The sequence below is a fragment of the Syngnathus floridae genome, chromosome 17 (assembly GCF_059516105.1).
Source record: "Syngnathus floridae isolate MCC-2025c chromosome 17, RoL_Sflo_1.0, whole genome shotgun sequence".
NCBI classification, from domain to species: Eukaryota; Metazoa; Chordata; class Actinopteri; order Syngnathiformes; family Syngnathidae; genus Syngnathus; species Syngnathus floridae.
This window is the reverse complement of record NC_142429.1, coordinates 4705907-4722025: the sequence shown is the minus strand read 5'-3', so window position 1 is coordinate 4722025 and position 16119 is coordinate 4705907. Positions and strand designations below refer to the sequence as shown.

General features: G+C 48.1%; 1 protein-coding gene and 1 long non-coding RNA gene across 2 annotated transcripts; one reads left to right on the top strand and one right to left on the bottom strand.

Annotated features, from left to right (window-relative positions):
* The first annotated feature begins 74 nt into the window (after positions 1-74).
* cacng2a (calcium voltage-gated channel auxiliary subunit gamma 2a) lies at positions 75-15253 on the top strand. Its single transcript, XM_088358378.1, has 4 exons — positions 75-1513; positions 8683-8766; positions 13344-13484; positions 13939-15253. The coding sequence occupies exons 1-4, from the start codon at positions 1288-1290 to the stop codon at positions 14481-14483; spliced, it is 996 nt and encodes a 331-aa protein (XP_088214504.1). The 5' UTR covers positions 75-1287; the 3' UTR covers positions 14484-15253.
* Positions 15254-15437: 184 nt separating this feature from the next.
* On the bottom strand, positions 15438-15885 carry LOC148383760 (uncharacterized). Its single transcript, XR_015853473.1, has 3 exons — positions 15849-15885; positions 15731-15787; positions 15438-15599 (listed from the first exon to the last, which is right to left on the bottom strand). It is a non-coding gene; the product is annotated as an uncharacterized LOC148383760 (long non-coding RNA).
* Between the last annotated feature and the right edge of the window lie 234 nt (positions 15886-16119).

Genomic DNA, 16119 nt, shown 5'->3' with positions numbered 1-16119 from the left:
TTTGTTGGCTCTTTTTTTTCCAGCTCGCTTTCCATTGGATAGTTGAAAACATCGACCCGGTAGTCTCTTCGAACCTGAAGCTAAATTGAAAGTAGCACAGTTAGATTATTATGCACAATCTCGACTGTGGGAGGAGCGAAGTGGAGAGAGAGAGCGCACGAGACCGAGCGACCCCCCCCACGCAATGCCAATTAAAAATGTTGGCGTAACATCTTCGCCGAGCCAGCCATTGCTGCTGCAGCGCGCACGCACGCACGCACGACCGTGGGCCTCTTTAAAGCAGCGGAGGAGCTCAGGCTGCACATCGACGAGCTCCATGTGTTCAACATCGTGACATCTTCCAAGCAAGGAGGAGAAGAAGAAGAAGAAGAGGAGGAGGAGGAAGAGAAGGAGGAAGAGAGGAAAGAAGGCATGCGTGCACTTCCCCAACACGCAGCAGGAGGCTTTTGACGCCTAGCGGCTCGTCCTGGGTGGCCGACCGGATCATCATCCGGCCGGAGCAGGATCAAGGAGAAGCCGCGCTCATATCGCCGACTCGTCGCCCACCTCCCGCCCGCCGCATGTCGAGTGATGGTCGGCTTGGCTGGCCGGACGCCCCCCCGCTGCCCCCGGATCCCCGCGTGGTGAGCGCAGACCCCCACTCCCGGCGGAAAGAAGCCTCGACCCGGCTCTAGGGCTCCATATGGAAACGGAGGACCAGAATTTTAGGAAAAAGGCCAATCGTTTGATTGAAATTAGATTTTTGTTTTCTCCCTGATTATTTTTGCCCTATGCAATGAATGCATTTTTTACGTTGAATTCGGGCCTGAGAGGACTTGAGCGGAAAAGAGGAAACGAATCAAGCGTTTTTTTCCTTATGCAATGAATGCATTTTTGCTTCGATTGGCCTGCTTTATACGTCGCGAGGGCTTGACAGGTGCAGCATTTCAACGGTGATTTATTGGCCGGCTTTGACGTGCGTGTAAGCAGACAAACAGGTTGGCTGCACAAGCTCAGTCTGCGCTGCTTCTTTTTTTATTCTTATTTTGGAAAAGGCCGATAAAGAGGAGAGAGAGAGAGAGAGGATTTCCATCTTTTCCCCATCCTGCTCGTCGTTTTTTTTCTCTCCTGGCTGGTCCTCATCCAAACGCAACCATAAGGCTCCTGGCGCCTCATCGTCGTCCTCTTCCTCCTCCTCTTCGTCCTCGTCCCTCGTCCCTGTCCTCCTCATTTTCCGCCTGGCTGAAGTCCCGCACGCCGTCAAATATTTACTTCTTGTACATCAAGCGGAAAGGGGGTCCCCCTTTCATGGAATGCGGAAACATGGGCCTGTTCGACCGCGGAGTGCAGATGCTGCTGACCACGGTGGGCGCCTTCGCGGCCTTCAGCCTCATGACCATTGCGGTGGGCACCGACTACTGGCTCTACTCGCGAGGGGTCTGCAGGAGCAAAAGTGGCAACGACAACGAAACCAGCAAGAAGAACGAGGAGGTCATGACGCACTCGGGGCTCTGGAGGACCTGCTGCCTGGAAGGTAAGTCCCTGGCCGGCACGTCCATAGGCTGACCCCAAGTCAAAACCAACCGCCACAACGAGCAACGTTTGGAGGGGAGTGTTATTGAAAGAACCTCCTGAACTTTAGGTGGGAAATTGACTTTTGGGGTCATTTATCAAAGCCCCAAGTGTATTCGTTTTGCAGGAGAGTGGCTAAAAGTTTGATACGGCTGCAGTAATGGTACTTTTATCATCTCCAGTTTCCTAAACCGGATCCACTTGAAAACGATCCAAGTGGAATCGGCCCACTCTCGTTCACAACAGCCTTAACGACCGCTAACATTTGTAGAAACTTTGGGGGTGGGAAAAACGATCTAAACGGCAGGAATTTGGATGCAGAGGACCTTTGTCTTTTGGGCCAAAGGGCCGATTGTTAAAAGTTCTGGGGTCAAACAAACCTGCATGTGTTGGACTCAAGTCAAAATCAATTCTGTTCTTGACAGACTTTTTGTGAGAAGTGTGAGTGGTGTAATCCTGTGACCCGAGGCTGCGTGTTTGATTCCCACCAGTTGTGTTGTTGTGTGCACAGAACAAATCAATGGGGACACAATGCTGCTGCCTTGTGTGAGCGCGCAGCCAAATGCCACTGGCCACAAACCAACAGGGACTAGCCACTGTGGCAACTACTGCAGTGACTAGCATAGCCACTCGGGACTCCATTTGCATAGTGAAGCACTTGTGTGGCAACTACAGTAACAACTACTGACTAACATAGTGACTAGTATAAACGCTTCCACCAGTGTAGCAACTACACTAAAGACTAGTGTTCCAATTAGTACTGGCAAGTAGCTTAGCAACTAGTGATTAGCATAGTGAATAGTCTCCAGTGTAGCAACTAACATAGCGATTATCATATCTTGGGCGTATGGTGATATTAGTACGGTTGAGACGGTATCGTGAGCTAAATCATGTGTATGCTAAAGTTAACTTGACGGTCAAATAACAGCACAGTGCAAAAAACACTCCTGAGCCAACTAGAGCGTATCACCTTCATCGTCAGAGTTAGTGAATAAGTCGACCTCACTCTGGCCTCCATCTGTTAACAGCCCCCGATTATGACTTTCCTTTCCCTCAGTGCAAAGCATCTCTGGCGTTTGCATGTGATTGCCGGGTTTCCTCGGCTGAAGTGCAACGCCGCCGCGCCACGATCGGAGACGAGCCGCCGGTAATTATGTGTCCATTGTGGCGACCACTTGGTTGTATGTAATCACAGAGTGGCATCACCGCGGAGTAGAGGCCCTCCAGTGCACTTCAACTCGCCGTCTTTTCTGAGCACGTCAACATTTGCTAGCAAGAGAAGTCTTCATGGCACGATAATTACATGAGAGCATTAAGAAAAACACAAAATGGAAAAACAGGCCCACCAGTTACTGAATCAGTGACAATTGCTTAGACAGTTTGTACATTCACAAAGAAGGCGGTTACTTCTGCTCAGTTAGCTGCCATAACGTTAGTCGTTCTCTGCTGAGGATAAAGAATAAATTAGCAAATGTTTGGCTGTTCCCTCTGCTGTTTAAAGGTTCAACATGGATGCTACTCTCCTTAGTGGCTCGATGCCGTTTTGCATTGTGGGTTAGCACTAAGCTCGGTGATTTGCGTCATTATTTTCGCTGTCACAGTGTGAGCGTTTCATAAGCGGGATGTGTACGGGAAGTTGCGCAGTTCTGGGAAAGACTGGCGCTCACCGTGAGATGGAATGTGGGCCAGTCCGGGAATTTGGTGGATGATGTCATTTCCAGTCCAGTGTGACTGTTCACGCCCTCTCTGTGTGTATGTGTGTGTAAGTGTGCGTATGTGTGTGTGTGTGTGCGTGTGTGTGTGTGTGTGGGCACGCCATGCCAGCGTAGTGGTGCTGGGGTAGAGGATGAATTTTTAATGAGTAGCAGCGTGGCTGGCTCAGATCGCTTTCCAGGACGACGAGGCGCTCATGATCGCAGCAGAAACAGCAGTGTGAGGCGGCAACAGGGAGCATTTTTCACCTGGAAATGACCGGGTGTGTGCGTGTGTGCATGTAACTGGATGTGACTGTATTGTTGCTGTGACATTTTCTCCCGCCCGGCGCTGGTGTGGAGTCAGCGTGTGCGCCTCTCATGTGTCATAGGGTTACATCATCACCGTCATCATCACCACGAGGATGACACAAGCAGCAACGTACCCGGACAAAAGTATCAGGACAGCCCTTTCCATCCCCTTTGGTGTTCCAATACTTGTTGAAGGTGTCCCAATTCTTTTAATTATAAAACTTGTTTTCCTCACTTTCACTGCCTGAAAATGTCTCGATACTTTTTCACTGTCTGTAGGTATCTTAATACCTTTATTATTTTAATTGTACTGGCTTTTATTCCAAACTCTGCCCCAATACATTTGCCCTCCTCTTCACTTATAGCTTCCTGTGGGTGTCCCAATGCTTTCTAGAATGTAAGCTAACTGTAATGTGTCGCTCTTCTCCACATTTGAGCGTTTGCCTCATAATTCCGTGGCGATGACATCATCAGCAAGTCTCATTTTCTGGCATTATGGCTCACCATAATTGATCATCGGTCGTTAGTTGAGCGGGACGACACGTTTGGAAGGAGCCGCAGCGCACGCCTTCACTCAACTGTCACATGCCGCAAGGTCGCTCACACGCACACGCACGCACACACTCACGCACACACACCACTCTGCTCATTAACTTTATAGACGTGTGTGTGTTTATGTTCTTTTCTTCTTGCGTGGACATTTTGGCTAGTGCATTAGAACGTGTGTGTTCTTGTCTTTTATTTTTATTGTGGCCTTGATGGCCTACTTTTAGTGAGTTGACATTTTTGGTGAGTGGTGGAACACACAACAGGCATGCACGCCATCACACACCCAATGCACTTGAAAAGCTGTGCTCCATAACGGCGCATTGTACCAAACCCGAGTATCGTGCCATGCCTAGTATATTCTTGTCTTTGTTTATAAGCAAAGAGGAGATGACATGTGGACACTCACTGAATTGACAATTGCCACAGTGGTGGTGGTGGTGGGGGGACTGCGCTTTGACGCAGCCACACTGCAACCATCGGCGTTTTCTTCCTACATTAAAGATTAGCAAGAAGAAAAAAAAAAAAGAACCGCAGCGAAGCGCCACACTGAATACTGGATGTGTCCCCCTAACACACTCACACACACACACTCGCACACCTTTTTGACCCTCGCTCACGCCACTTCTCCTCCTTCTCCTGCTCACCGAAGATCAATAACCACAAATTAGTTCTTCCGTGGAAGGATGAGGAGCTTGTAGAGTTTGTTAAAATGTGTGTTTGTGTGTGGCGGGCCAGTACTTTGAATGCGTGTGTGGCTTTAAGAGGCTGGGCCAGAATGCTAGTGTAGCGTTAGCTGTTGGTCGTTAGCGACAGGCCGTTAATTGACTAAAGGTTAGCTTCTGTGAACACTCACTTGCAGCTGTGTAGCGAGTGTCTGAATGTGCCGGTGACACGTTTCTTATGTGACTTTTTGTTCGCAAAAGCAATTGAAGCGTGGATCCAAACACAGTGCAGCGTTGAGTGCTAATCGCTAATGCTAACGTCTTTGCCAGGGTTTGAGTGGTCATCACATGAAAGCGTAAAAAGAGCCTCGCGGCGTACAAGTCAATGTCACAACTCGTAATCCACAGCGGTGAAGCCGCAGCGTCAACTTTTTGCACCGCCGTCTTTAGGCTTTGGCTGCATTTTTTTTGCACCTCAGCGAAGGTGCGGTAATTGGCAAAGATGGAGGAAGGTGACTTTGACAGCACGGCTCTTATCTGCTCTTTTTTAAATGGGAGGCAGAAGAGAAAAAAAAAAACTAGATACCCTCTGAGCAAGGCTGCAAAGTTGCTCGTGTGTTCGTTCTCCGGACAACGTGGCGTTGGGCATCAGCCAATGGGAGGACAAGAAGTGCATGCTGGGAGTTTTAACGCTAAACCATCGGCGGTTTGCCTTTCGCGGGGTCCGCATTCGTCTTTGTGCAAAGACTTTTGTTATCTCGGGCAATGAGCTTATCAGCCACGCCTGTGCCTGTGCTGAGCTCGGCACTTTCCAGGAACAAGCGCGTAGGGCACGGCGGTGGAATCTTTTCAAACTTTACTTTGAGGCCTTTTTCAAAGATAAGGAAAAGTGTGAGCGCAGGCAAAAATGGTGCTCCACATCTCACTCGATGAAAATCTTCGTTAGTGGAATTACTACACTTTTTCAAAAGCATAACGGCAGGCTGAATCTGTTTGTCATGTGATCAGAGCGTGTCCGCCAAGTGTGAAAGGCCACCATTTTGTCCTCTCTGCCTCTTTATCTCATCTTCATTTACATTGACATTACTTCTTAATTGACTTCTGGCTCAAAGTGACTTCTGCTGCTGATTGGGGGGGGGGGCACAGGTGGTCTGCCGGTCGTCCCTTTGAAAGGACGGTTGACCCGGCGGCCGCCGGGCCTTGCTTTGTCGTTAGCTCCCTAATGTTTAATTCACAAGCGGCGTGCGGCAAAGACACCTTCAATGTGTTGCAGTCACGCTGCGTCAGCTTGAAAGCCACGCTAAGCCGCCTTTTACGCTGACGGCAAAGCATCCCCCCTTTTTTTTTTCGGACACTTTTGACAGAATGCGGAGCCAAGGTGACCTGGCAACAATCCAGCTTCGGAAGTACTGATCTCATTGATGTGTCCACTCACCAATAAAAAGTCACCAAAAATTAGTGTATGAAGAACAAGTCACCCCATCATGTCACTCATTAAATGATTGACCTATGACCCGGCAAGAGGACAGAAGATAAAGAGAGAGTCCAATTTTCATCACTTTCCAATTCTTTTGTGCAGAATTGCCCGTGGACTCTTTCGGTGGCTAACAAACATGCTAACAGTTAGCTCAAATGGTAACATTGCGTTGTTTGCTTCCTCGACTGCAAACCCATGGCAATGGCGTGTTTTCACTGGCCCCCTGCTGAAGCGTGGCCTCGTTACGCATAGAGACTGATAGCGGTACGTCGGGGAGGGGGGGGGGTGTCTTTCCTCGCTGCCTGGACGGGACGTTATCAAGATGAATGCGGTGATTAGACCAATGAATACGCTGTGATTATCAAGATGAATACGCCCATTAGGGGAGCTTCATTGCCCGATAAAAAGGGGCAGAAGGGGGGCAACATGGGACATGCATGAACGCCATTAGAACGTGCGTGTGTGTCTTGTTCATGTGAATATATGTGTGTGTGTGTGCGTTGTGACTAGTTATCAGACCCCTGGGTACAGATGCACCATGTGATCCCCACCTCCTCGCAAGCTGTTACCATGGCAACCAAAGTGATGTCCACATGGCAACAGCTGCCGTAGGGAGCGCAGGGTAGTTGTGGTGGTGGGTGTGGGGGTCTATCTGGCCGGTGACGCATTCAGCGTCCGCCTGGAAAGTTTGTGAGAATTCCACCCACCGGAATCACTAAAGTGAAGTGGCCCTGAATCTCTCCGACATTTCCTCTCCTCCCACTCAGTGACCCCCCTCCTCCTCCATTTACCTTTCCCATCATGCATCTGTTGGTGTCTCATCAAGCTTTTTGTCTGGCTGATGTTTGATGACAGCGGCAGGCCCGGTTGTCTCGCAGGACTTGTTTTTCATCCCACCTGCTCGGAAGCTGTGAGATAAACAGGAAGGCGGCGTTTCTCCGCCTCCTGCAACTCTCACTTGACTTTTTCGATGTGCTCCTTCTGACGATGCGATGGTCGAATACAGATTGGTCACGTCTCCCGTGGCTCGCTTGCATAACGCTTAGCCAGGTCCCAGAGGTTACCCGTCGTGTTTGGAGGTAACTGGTTGGCGGTAGAAAGAAAGAGAACTTTTGTTCTATGGGCAAACGTTTGTGTGTCTTTGGCATGTGGAGAAATTGACAATAAAGCTGACTTTGACTTTGACTTTGAAAAAGTATTGGGACACAGCTTGTGTCAGTGCTGTGTTTCAATACTTTTGGCCAAACTCCACATGCTTCACCACCACTCCTCCCCCTCCCCTTCTGTGCTGCTGGTAGAGAGTTTTATGGCTGCATGGACAAGAGTGGACATGAGGGCATAGGGTTAGCACATAGTTCATTCACGCAACGTTTTAGGGGGGGTGGCTTTGAATTTATCCCACACTTGAGTGGAAGCGAATGTCTGAGGATGAGGTGGTGTGACCACTCAGTCGTCTCACAGAACATGCTTGTGACTTTGGATGGATGGATGATTTCTTCCATTTGTTTTAGTAGACAAACAAATCTCAATCGCAACCACGGATTCCCACCCATGAAAGCGAATGGAGCCAAAACCAAAGTCCAAATTGTGTTTTTTGGTGCTCAAAGCGTCGCAAATGGCTCAGATTGCGTCCACTTGAACATGCAAGTGAGAGTGCAGCGTTTTGGAGGATGTGCTTCAAAGCTGCAGGCTTGTCCAGCTCTGCCCTTCAAAAAGAATCCAGGCCTCTCCTCTCGCTCTTCTCTCGGTCGCAACACTACCTGTGGATGGAAACCTTTTTAAATTGTGGGCTGCACTACAATGATTTTTATAGTGTGTGAAGTTGGCTTAAAAAAATCCTGTCTCCAACCGTGGAGGAGATGGTTGCCAGGTGGCCATCACAGCCATGGATTTCCCCCTCTAATGTCCATGTGCTCATCACCATGGGGGTCCCCCTCCCCACACAATCCTGTTGCCATGGCAATCAAAATCTGCCCTCTTAATCAGTGGACGAGTTCACCCTTTGGCCAAGATGTACGTGCACAAACTGCGAAAATCAATATTTCTTCTGTTTTATTTGAATTATTTTCGTAACAAGCCTGTGAAGTGAATTCCAAAATTTCATCGGCAGAAACTGAGAACAAACCGTGTAGCGTGTTGCCTTCACTGACCTCATCGGGATTTGTACAGAACAAAGTCGGGATCGGATGCCACTCGCGGAGGTGTCGGCCAAACGAGATCAGCGTCCGTTTGGCGGCACTCCAGCTCGCCACTGTTTACACGTCGCCACCTCCTGCCCACAAGTGTGTTGTGCGAAAAGTGCCGTACACAATAAGGCCGTTTCAGCCAATCAGAAGCCAGAAGAAAGTCGGGAAAATAAAACGATAAGAACAAGTGGTATCAAGAAAAAGCTCATCAGCACTTGTTGTTGTTGACGTCTTTCCCATTTTTGCCTTCCCAGGAAACTTCAAGGGCATGTGCAAACAGATCGATCACTTCCCCGAGGACACGGATTACGAGGCCGACCCGTCCGAGTACTTCCTGCGTGAGTATGCACGCGCACGCGCACGCACGAACACACTTAGCTTGACTTTTACCGGAAAGTGCGGCGCTTGTTGGCTGTGTTTGCGACCGGCGTTGGATGCCAAGTTGGCGCTTGGCCGCCGCTTGCTCGCTCGCTGGCGTGTGTGTTACACTCCAGTCAGTCAACACTGTGTCCATTGATTACTGCGCCGTGTGCAAACAAGACAGCGGCCCCTTTCGCGCAGACTTCTTAACGGCTTCGCGGCGGGCGGCTTTGCGCAACTCAGGAGCTTGTCACCGTGGTTACCGTCCCCGTGCGGCTCGGTTGTTTGTTACCATGGCGACGGGGTCTGTTTTGAAAGGTGTAGGATCGGTAGCCTGCCTTTTGCCGTGCTTGGTCGCCCGCTTTTTTCTCGTTCCCCATCTTTCCAAGGCTGCGTCACTGCTAATTAGGGGTTTGTTTCACGCATGATCAGAGGTCAAAGGCCGTCATCTTCAAGTGGCAGTTGCATCAATGTGCTTTGCTTGCACCACTGTGCTAGACTTGCGCTTGGCATGAAAACAGGGACCTGATAGTTTAGCAACAAACTTTGAAGGAGTCTCAATTTTGTTCGTTTGTTGTCTGAAAACATTTGAAAAATGACAGTCCTTGCAAATTGTGGTTGGTAGCTGTGCGTGCAAATTCGCTAGCTGAAGCGCCGCCAATTAGATGTTTTGACTTTGCGCTCTGAGCGCTGGCTGCCCATCTGGATACGCCAGAGTAGGCTAACAGCGCTAAGAACAACGACGGCAGCGGCGCCGATGACAGCGGACCTTAACCCCTCCGACCGCACCCTGATTGGACGAGAGAGCTCCCAGTGGCTGGCCAATTAGGACACTGGCGTCCATAAATATTTCAGCCTCCTTCTTTATGTGGGTCAGGCTGCCATCACTTTCATGTCAGGACGCCGGCGAGTGTCATCACACAACACACACAGAGTCCATTCATCCATAACGTCATTAAAAATGCAGTCATATACATCTTGTCATTCAAGTCATGCTATGCTAAACATCAGTGCAGCCGAGCTTAAACATCATGCCACATTAAAACTCATGTAATCATGTCAAATTAAAAAGGAGGTCATGACATCATGTCAAAAAACTGACATTTTAGTTCTACGTGTCAATGTTGTGAAGAAAATCATATGATAATCATTTACACAATCACCAGCAAGGTGGCCTCCTCCTCTTCATTATCCTCCTCCTCTTTTTCCTCCTCTGCCATTACGCAACGCTCGGCATGTCACTCCAGGTGAAGGCCTACCCGGAAGTGACATCACACATGGCCAAAAATGGAGGGGGGCGCACCGCCGATGTCGCCACATTTCGTGGCGAGGAGTCAAAATAGGCACCAACCAAACGCTGATCTGCCCACACGCACACACACACGCACACACACACACACACACACACACACACACACACACACACACACACACACACACAAAGACACACGCTTACAGCTTTCCTCTGTCTCGCTTTTCAAAATGGAATCAAAATGGAGAAAATTTCACTCACATGATGCCCATCATGTCATGAAAAACAAATCATACTATACATAAATCCTGCTACCGATGTCACACACTGAACATGGTGTCACATCATGTCATTTAAAAAATGAAATCACACTATATACAAAATAATGATGTCACATTAGTATCTGTCATGTCACATGTCTCAGGATACGACATTTCATAAAAGGAGTCTGACACTCATGCACACGCTTACAAAGAGCCCGGGTGTGTGTCGTCGCATGTGCGCGTGTGTGTCTTTGCGTGCGTGCTTGTCGCGTGGCCCTTTGCCGCTCCAGCCGGGCTTATGTAAGGCAGCTGAGGCGCACCGAAGCGCCAGTGGCTTTTTAGATGATGGCGTGTGTGAGATCCCATCATGCACTACTCCGCCGGGCGAGGACGACGGCGACGATGAAGAGGAAGATGAGAAAGACAAGGAGGAGGCAAAAAGAAACGCCCCGTTATGTAAGAAGTTCCTTCACAAAAGCGAAGACGCCCATCATAGGGAGAGAAGTGCTGCTGTCTTGCACATACTTGGTCATGCTAAGAAAATAAAGTTTGCAAAAGTGTTCGTCTTTTATTTGAAAAACTAGAAAATTTAAACTTTCTGCAGAAATTGTGTGAATTTTTTTAATTTTAACTAGACTGGTAAAAGTAAAACCCACTAGAACTTAGAGCATTGTTAAAAACAAGAGAGCGTATGATTTCCCACTTAACTTCAGATGCATTTTATAAGGCATGCAAGTTTTAGGCATGTCAACTTTAAGGTCAAACAGGAAGAGAAAATGTGTTTTAATTTATTGCCCAGTGACTGTGGGCCATCTGTTGCCTAGGAGACAAGGTGGCATCAGCATATCATAGATTTCACGCAGGCAACCCGAGCAGTTCCTGCGTGTCAGGCCCAGACCCGTCAATTTTATCAGGCCAGCTGAGGCCAGCGTCCAGTCTGCTTTGGGGCCGCAGGGTGATGGCAATGCAACAACTCATCAATACTGGCGGATAGTCTCTGATCAACTGCAAGCACCAACCCTACTTTGAAACCTTAACCCGAGTTTGAAACTCTAACCACCAAAACCCTAGTTTTTCACCCCGGTTTGAAGCGCTAACCTTAGTTTTTGACCCCACTTTGAAGCACTAACCCTAATTTGAAACACTAACCCTAACTTTTGAACCCTTTGACCCCGATTTGGAACTAACCCTATTTTTGAACCCTTTGACCCTGATTTGGAACTCTAACCCTAGTTTTTTAACCCCTTGACCCCGATTTGGAACACTAACCCTAGTTTTTGAACCTGTTGACCCCAATTTGGAAAGCTAACCCTAGATTTTAAACCCCTTGACCCTGATTTGGAACGCGAACCCTAGTTTTTGACCCCAGTTTAAAGCGCTAACCCTAATTTAATACACTTACCTTAGTTTTTTACCATAATTTCAAACATTAACCCAATTTGAAACACTAACCTTAGTTTTTTACCCCATTTTGAAACGCTAATCCTAATTTGAAAGACTAACCCTAGTTTTTGAAGTGCTAACCCTAATTTGAAACACTAACCCTAGTTTTTGACCCCTCTTTGAAGCGCTAACTAATTCGAAACGCTAACCCTTGTTTGAAACCCTAGTTTGAAACCGTAATGTATCCTTTTCTGTCAACAATAAGCAACACAGGTGTCGCACCATGCCAGTGTCACACAATATGAGCCCGCGGGTCGCCATGTTTGTCATTAGTTGCGTGGATCAATACGCGGCTGGCGGTAACCGTCCGGGGGGGGGGGGGGCTTACTATGTGCACGCATGCGTTAGTCAGTGACTCACTCTGAATCTCCCCTATCATCGTCTTACCAAATGTGGGTCACCGAGTCAACGACGCACCTCATCTGAAGAGGCAAACGGGAACGGGATGCTGTGTTTGTTTTGCGGCGGGGTAGGCACGGGAAATCCTCCCGTCTGGTGGGCTTCGTTGTCTCAGCCGGGGAAAGAAATTAAGTAGCCACCTGCCAATCAAGCAAGGGCAGTTTTCTTCAACAGCTCGACTCATTCCTTGAATTTCAGCTGCTGACTGATATTTTGAAATATCTTCAAATATTTTTCTTATTTTCTCAGAAATGTTTTCTATACACAGTGCAAAAGTGAGACAACTGATAGCACTGTCAGCAATGTAGGTCTTTTTTTCTGGGTAAGGTTTAGAACTTTTTGAATGACATTCGGGCTTTATTCCACTATGTGCTGTTTTAAAATCACTTGAAATTATCCGACAGCTTACGTTTGGCTTATTCCACCATGTGTGTTAAAAAAGAAGCAAGGTATCAAACATAAATTTGCAGCACTGTACTGTGTCCAACTCTTTTTGGCTCTGGGATGCAATCATGAATCAAATGAAGGCAAAGTGACACCAAGCACACGTGCGCCTGGCTCCCAAAACAGGCCCCTTGATATTCGATTCCGTTTTATGGCTGCCAAGTTAGCTCAGCGACTCTTTTGACCCCAACGTCACCATTTTACTCGCGTTAGCGATTAGCCGCTGCGCTAATGATGATGTCGGATGACGTTTGAAGGACGTGGTGGCTCCTGCGCCGCGGCCCGCCGGGCATACAATACGTGCCAGAGCCCTGCGGCGTCCGGCCGCCAGCCCGCCCGCCCACCATCGACGCTGCTGCGTACCCAGGAGTGCCATTACATAATGTCCTCATACACAAAGTATACGTCCTTGTGTTGATGGAGTATTTCACAGCCCTGACGGGGAGTTGATTGGGGTGTGCGCACACATGCCGAGATGGATACTAATCTGCTTTTGTTTTTTTACTTCTCCCTCCTCCTTGTACCTTGAGTATATTTACACTAAAAGTTCCAGGAAGTTCTTCCTGGACCTTCTGTGTCTAGGAACTCTAAGAAATCAGTTTTATTGAACAACCCAATCCATTATAAGTATCAACATGAGAACAAAGTCTCAGAAGCACCTTCAAAAGGGTCTGCGATACTAGCTGGAACTGAATTTAGACACGAGTGGTTCCTAGTCTCAGGAGGTCAAGTTGTGTCTTGTGTTTGTTTGCAGGCGCAGTGAGAGCGTCTAGCATCTTCCCCATCCTCAGCGTCATCCTGCTCTTTATGGGAGGTCTGTGCATAGCTGCCAGTGAGTTCTACAAGTCCAGACACAACATCATCCTCAGCGCGGGGATCTTCTTTGTGTCTGCAGGTCCGTTCTCAAACTTTAAGCCCAAAACACACTCAATCGCACTCTAAAGCTCAACCTCATCATATTCCAGCTTCTGTTGCCAGCTGGGAAAAGCAGTTGAAGCACCGCGAGCTATTTGCTTGAGTTAATAGCTACTTCTTCTTTTGGGTTTATTGGTGCATTGGCGCCACCAACTGGCCGGAGGTTGCAGGAACATGAAATACATAAACTGGTCATCTTGCTAGCTACTATTGATTACATGAGCAATAACGATACATCTTGAAATATCTTGCCTCAGCCCTATGCACGGTGGTACAGACATTTTTAAAGCCATCGCTCGGCAGATTTGATCTTAAGTGACCAAAACTTTTACAAACAATTTGAACTTCACAGGTAGAACAGATCAGTTTGTGAGAAAAACCTCCAAGTCACATGCCGAGTCTGTTTGGTGAATTCTGTTCTCTGCTTTACGCAGGCCTGAGCAACATCATCGGAATCATCGTGTACATATCAGCCAACGCGGGCGACCCGTCCAAGAGCGACTCCAAAAAGAATTCGTACTCATACGGCTGGTCCTTCTACTTTGGGGCGTTGTCCTTCATCATGGCGGAGATGGTGGGCGTCCTGGCCGTGCACATGTTCATCGACCGCCACCGGCAGCTCCGGATCGGGACACGCGGCACCGACTACCTCCAGGGCTCGGCGGTGTCCCGGGTCCCGAGCTACCGCTACCGCTACCGGCGCCGCTCACGTTCCTCATCGCGCTCTACGGACCCGGCGCATTCGCGCGATGCCTCCCCGTTGGGCCTCAAGGCCTTCGGAGCGCTGCCCTCCACCGAGATCTCCATGTACACGCTGCCGCGCGACACCCTCAAGTCTGGAGGGGCACCGTCCGCTAACGCCGCTTACAACTCGGAGCGGGACCACAACTTCCTGCAGGTGCACAACTGCATCCAGAAGGACGCCAAAGACTCAGCGCACGGGAACGCGGCCGCCAACCGGCGCACCACCCCCGTATGAGGGGGTGCCACCCCGCCCCGCTTATAGGACACGTAATGTTTTCTGCATGACTACTCCGGAAGCTTCCAGAAGCTCGGAAGAGGTCAGAGCCACCCAGACAAACGCCTCCTTTATTTTTGGACTCATTGTTTTGCATTCAAACTGTGAATTGTTACAGCCTGGCCTGTAACTTCTAGTAAAGCTACTATTAATATAAATATATATATATATATACATTACTTTTATAAAGATTCATAAGAATAATCAAGAGATACCGACTACTTTACTGAAGCAAAAAAGACAACTATGAGTTAAGTGCTGTTGGTGACTCTTTTAGAAGCTTAGAATAATAAACTATTGTGATTTTTTTTAATAGAAAAAAAACTTGAAAATGTGAACGCGTACCAGAGAGTCCGAAACAAAGTGCATGCTATTAAAATTGCAGCAAAGTTGAGTTTTAATCATCCCAAAAGGGAAAAAGCTATTTATGATTTTGTGTGTATTTTTTTGTATTTTTTTTCTTTTATGCTTTTGTGAGCCAAACCAAACAAAAAAATGATTTTTTTTAAAAACATTAGTTTGATGACTATATAAATATATGCACACATACACACGTAATGTCCTTTCTTTAAAAAAAAAAAAAAAAAAAAACCCTCACAGCCTTTGCCATGTTTTGTTTATCTTTTTGATTTGTAAGCTTCAACTGGAAACTCTATAAAAAGGTGCCAAAAGCGAACGATCCCTCAACTTGGAATAAACACCAATCCCGGGGGGGGGAGTTAATCAATCAACAGCGTGTGTGCCGCATGATGAATGCTTATTGTCTTTGGTTCCTTCATGATAACATGCTACATGCTAACACATTGCAGGCCTCGTCTAGAGGGCGCTATGGCAGAATTTTCCAACAAATGAAACAAGCCTATAACAAGTTAACCATTCTGTGACAGTGTGAGGTGCCACGTGGCGTCCCGCCAATGGGTTGGCTTGCATATCATAAAACAGTCATACAGGATTCATGAATGAGCAGTTTTTGACAGTGCTCGGTGTCCAAGACAACAACAAGTAGTACTACCACTCATCTCAACAACGCGGTGAAGTAGGCCTGCATGCTTGCGATGATACAAATGGCAGCAGCCGCTGGCAAAAGGAGAACGAACAAGAAACACCTTTTAGTTTCCACCCGGTTGTGCTAAAAGCTTCACGGAGCATGTGGCGCGGAGTGCAGACTTGTAACACAAACAGGAGGATGCTGACAGGTAGGTTGGTACCTTTTTGAGTTGGGCGACTCGCAAGGACGACCTCTTCCTTGTGTAGGGTAGGGATGTCTACAATGAAGCACACAAAGACATCAAAACATTTGTGCTTAGTGTGAAACTGCCCAATCACCTTTTTGTGACTTTGTTGGACATGTGGTTGAGGACTCATGAGAGCTTGTGGAGGGCGACGTCACCCCCACAGGACCATGCTCACATAAAGTGCAGGCGGGTGGTGGTTACGCCGTATTTGTGTTTTCGCATGTCATCATTGTGCAGGCTCGAACATTTAAACATGCGCGTGTGTGCACGCGGGATGTTTATGCTGACCATCGAGCAGTTGCTGTCTGTTCTCTCACCCCGGATTCTTGTCATCGATGCGTCAGCTGGAGTTGAACGACGAA

What these genes read in the sequence shown, in the direction of transcription:
- cacng2a (XM_088358378.1), top strand. Translation starts at nt 1,288, where the DNA reads ATGGAATGCGGAAACATGGGCCTGTTCGACCGCGGAGTGCAGATGCTG. An exon ending in CCCGTCCGAGTACTTCCTGC is followed by an intron (nt 8,767 to 13,343) that starts GTGAGTATGCAC and finishes GTTTGTTTGCAG; the next exon opens with GCGCAGTGAGAGCGTCTAGC. An exon ending in GATCTTCTTTGTGTCTGCAG is followed by an intron (nt 13,485 to 13,938) that starts GTCCGTTCTCAA and finishes TGCTTTACGCAG; the next exon opens with GCCTGAGCAACATCATCGGA.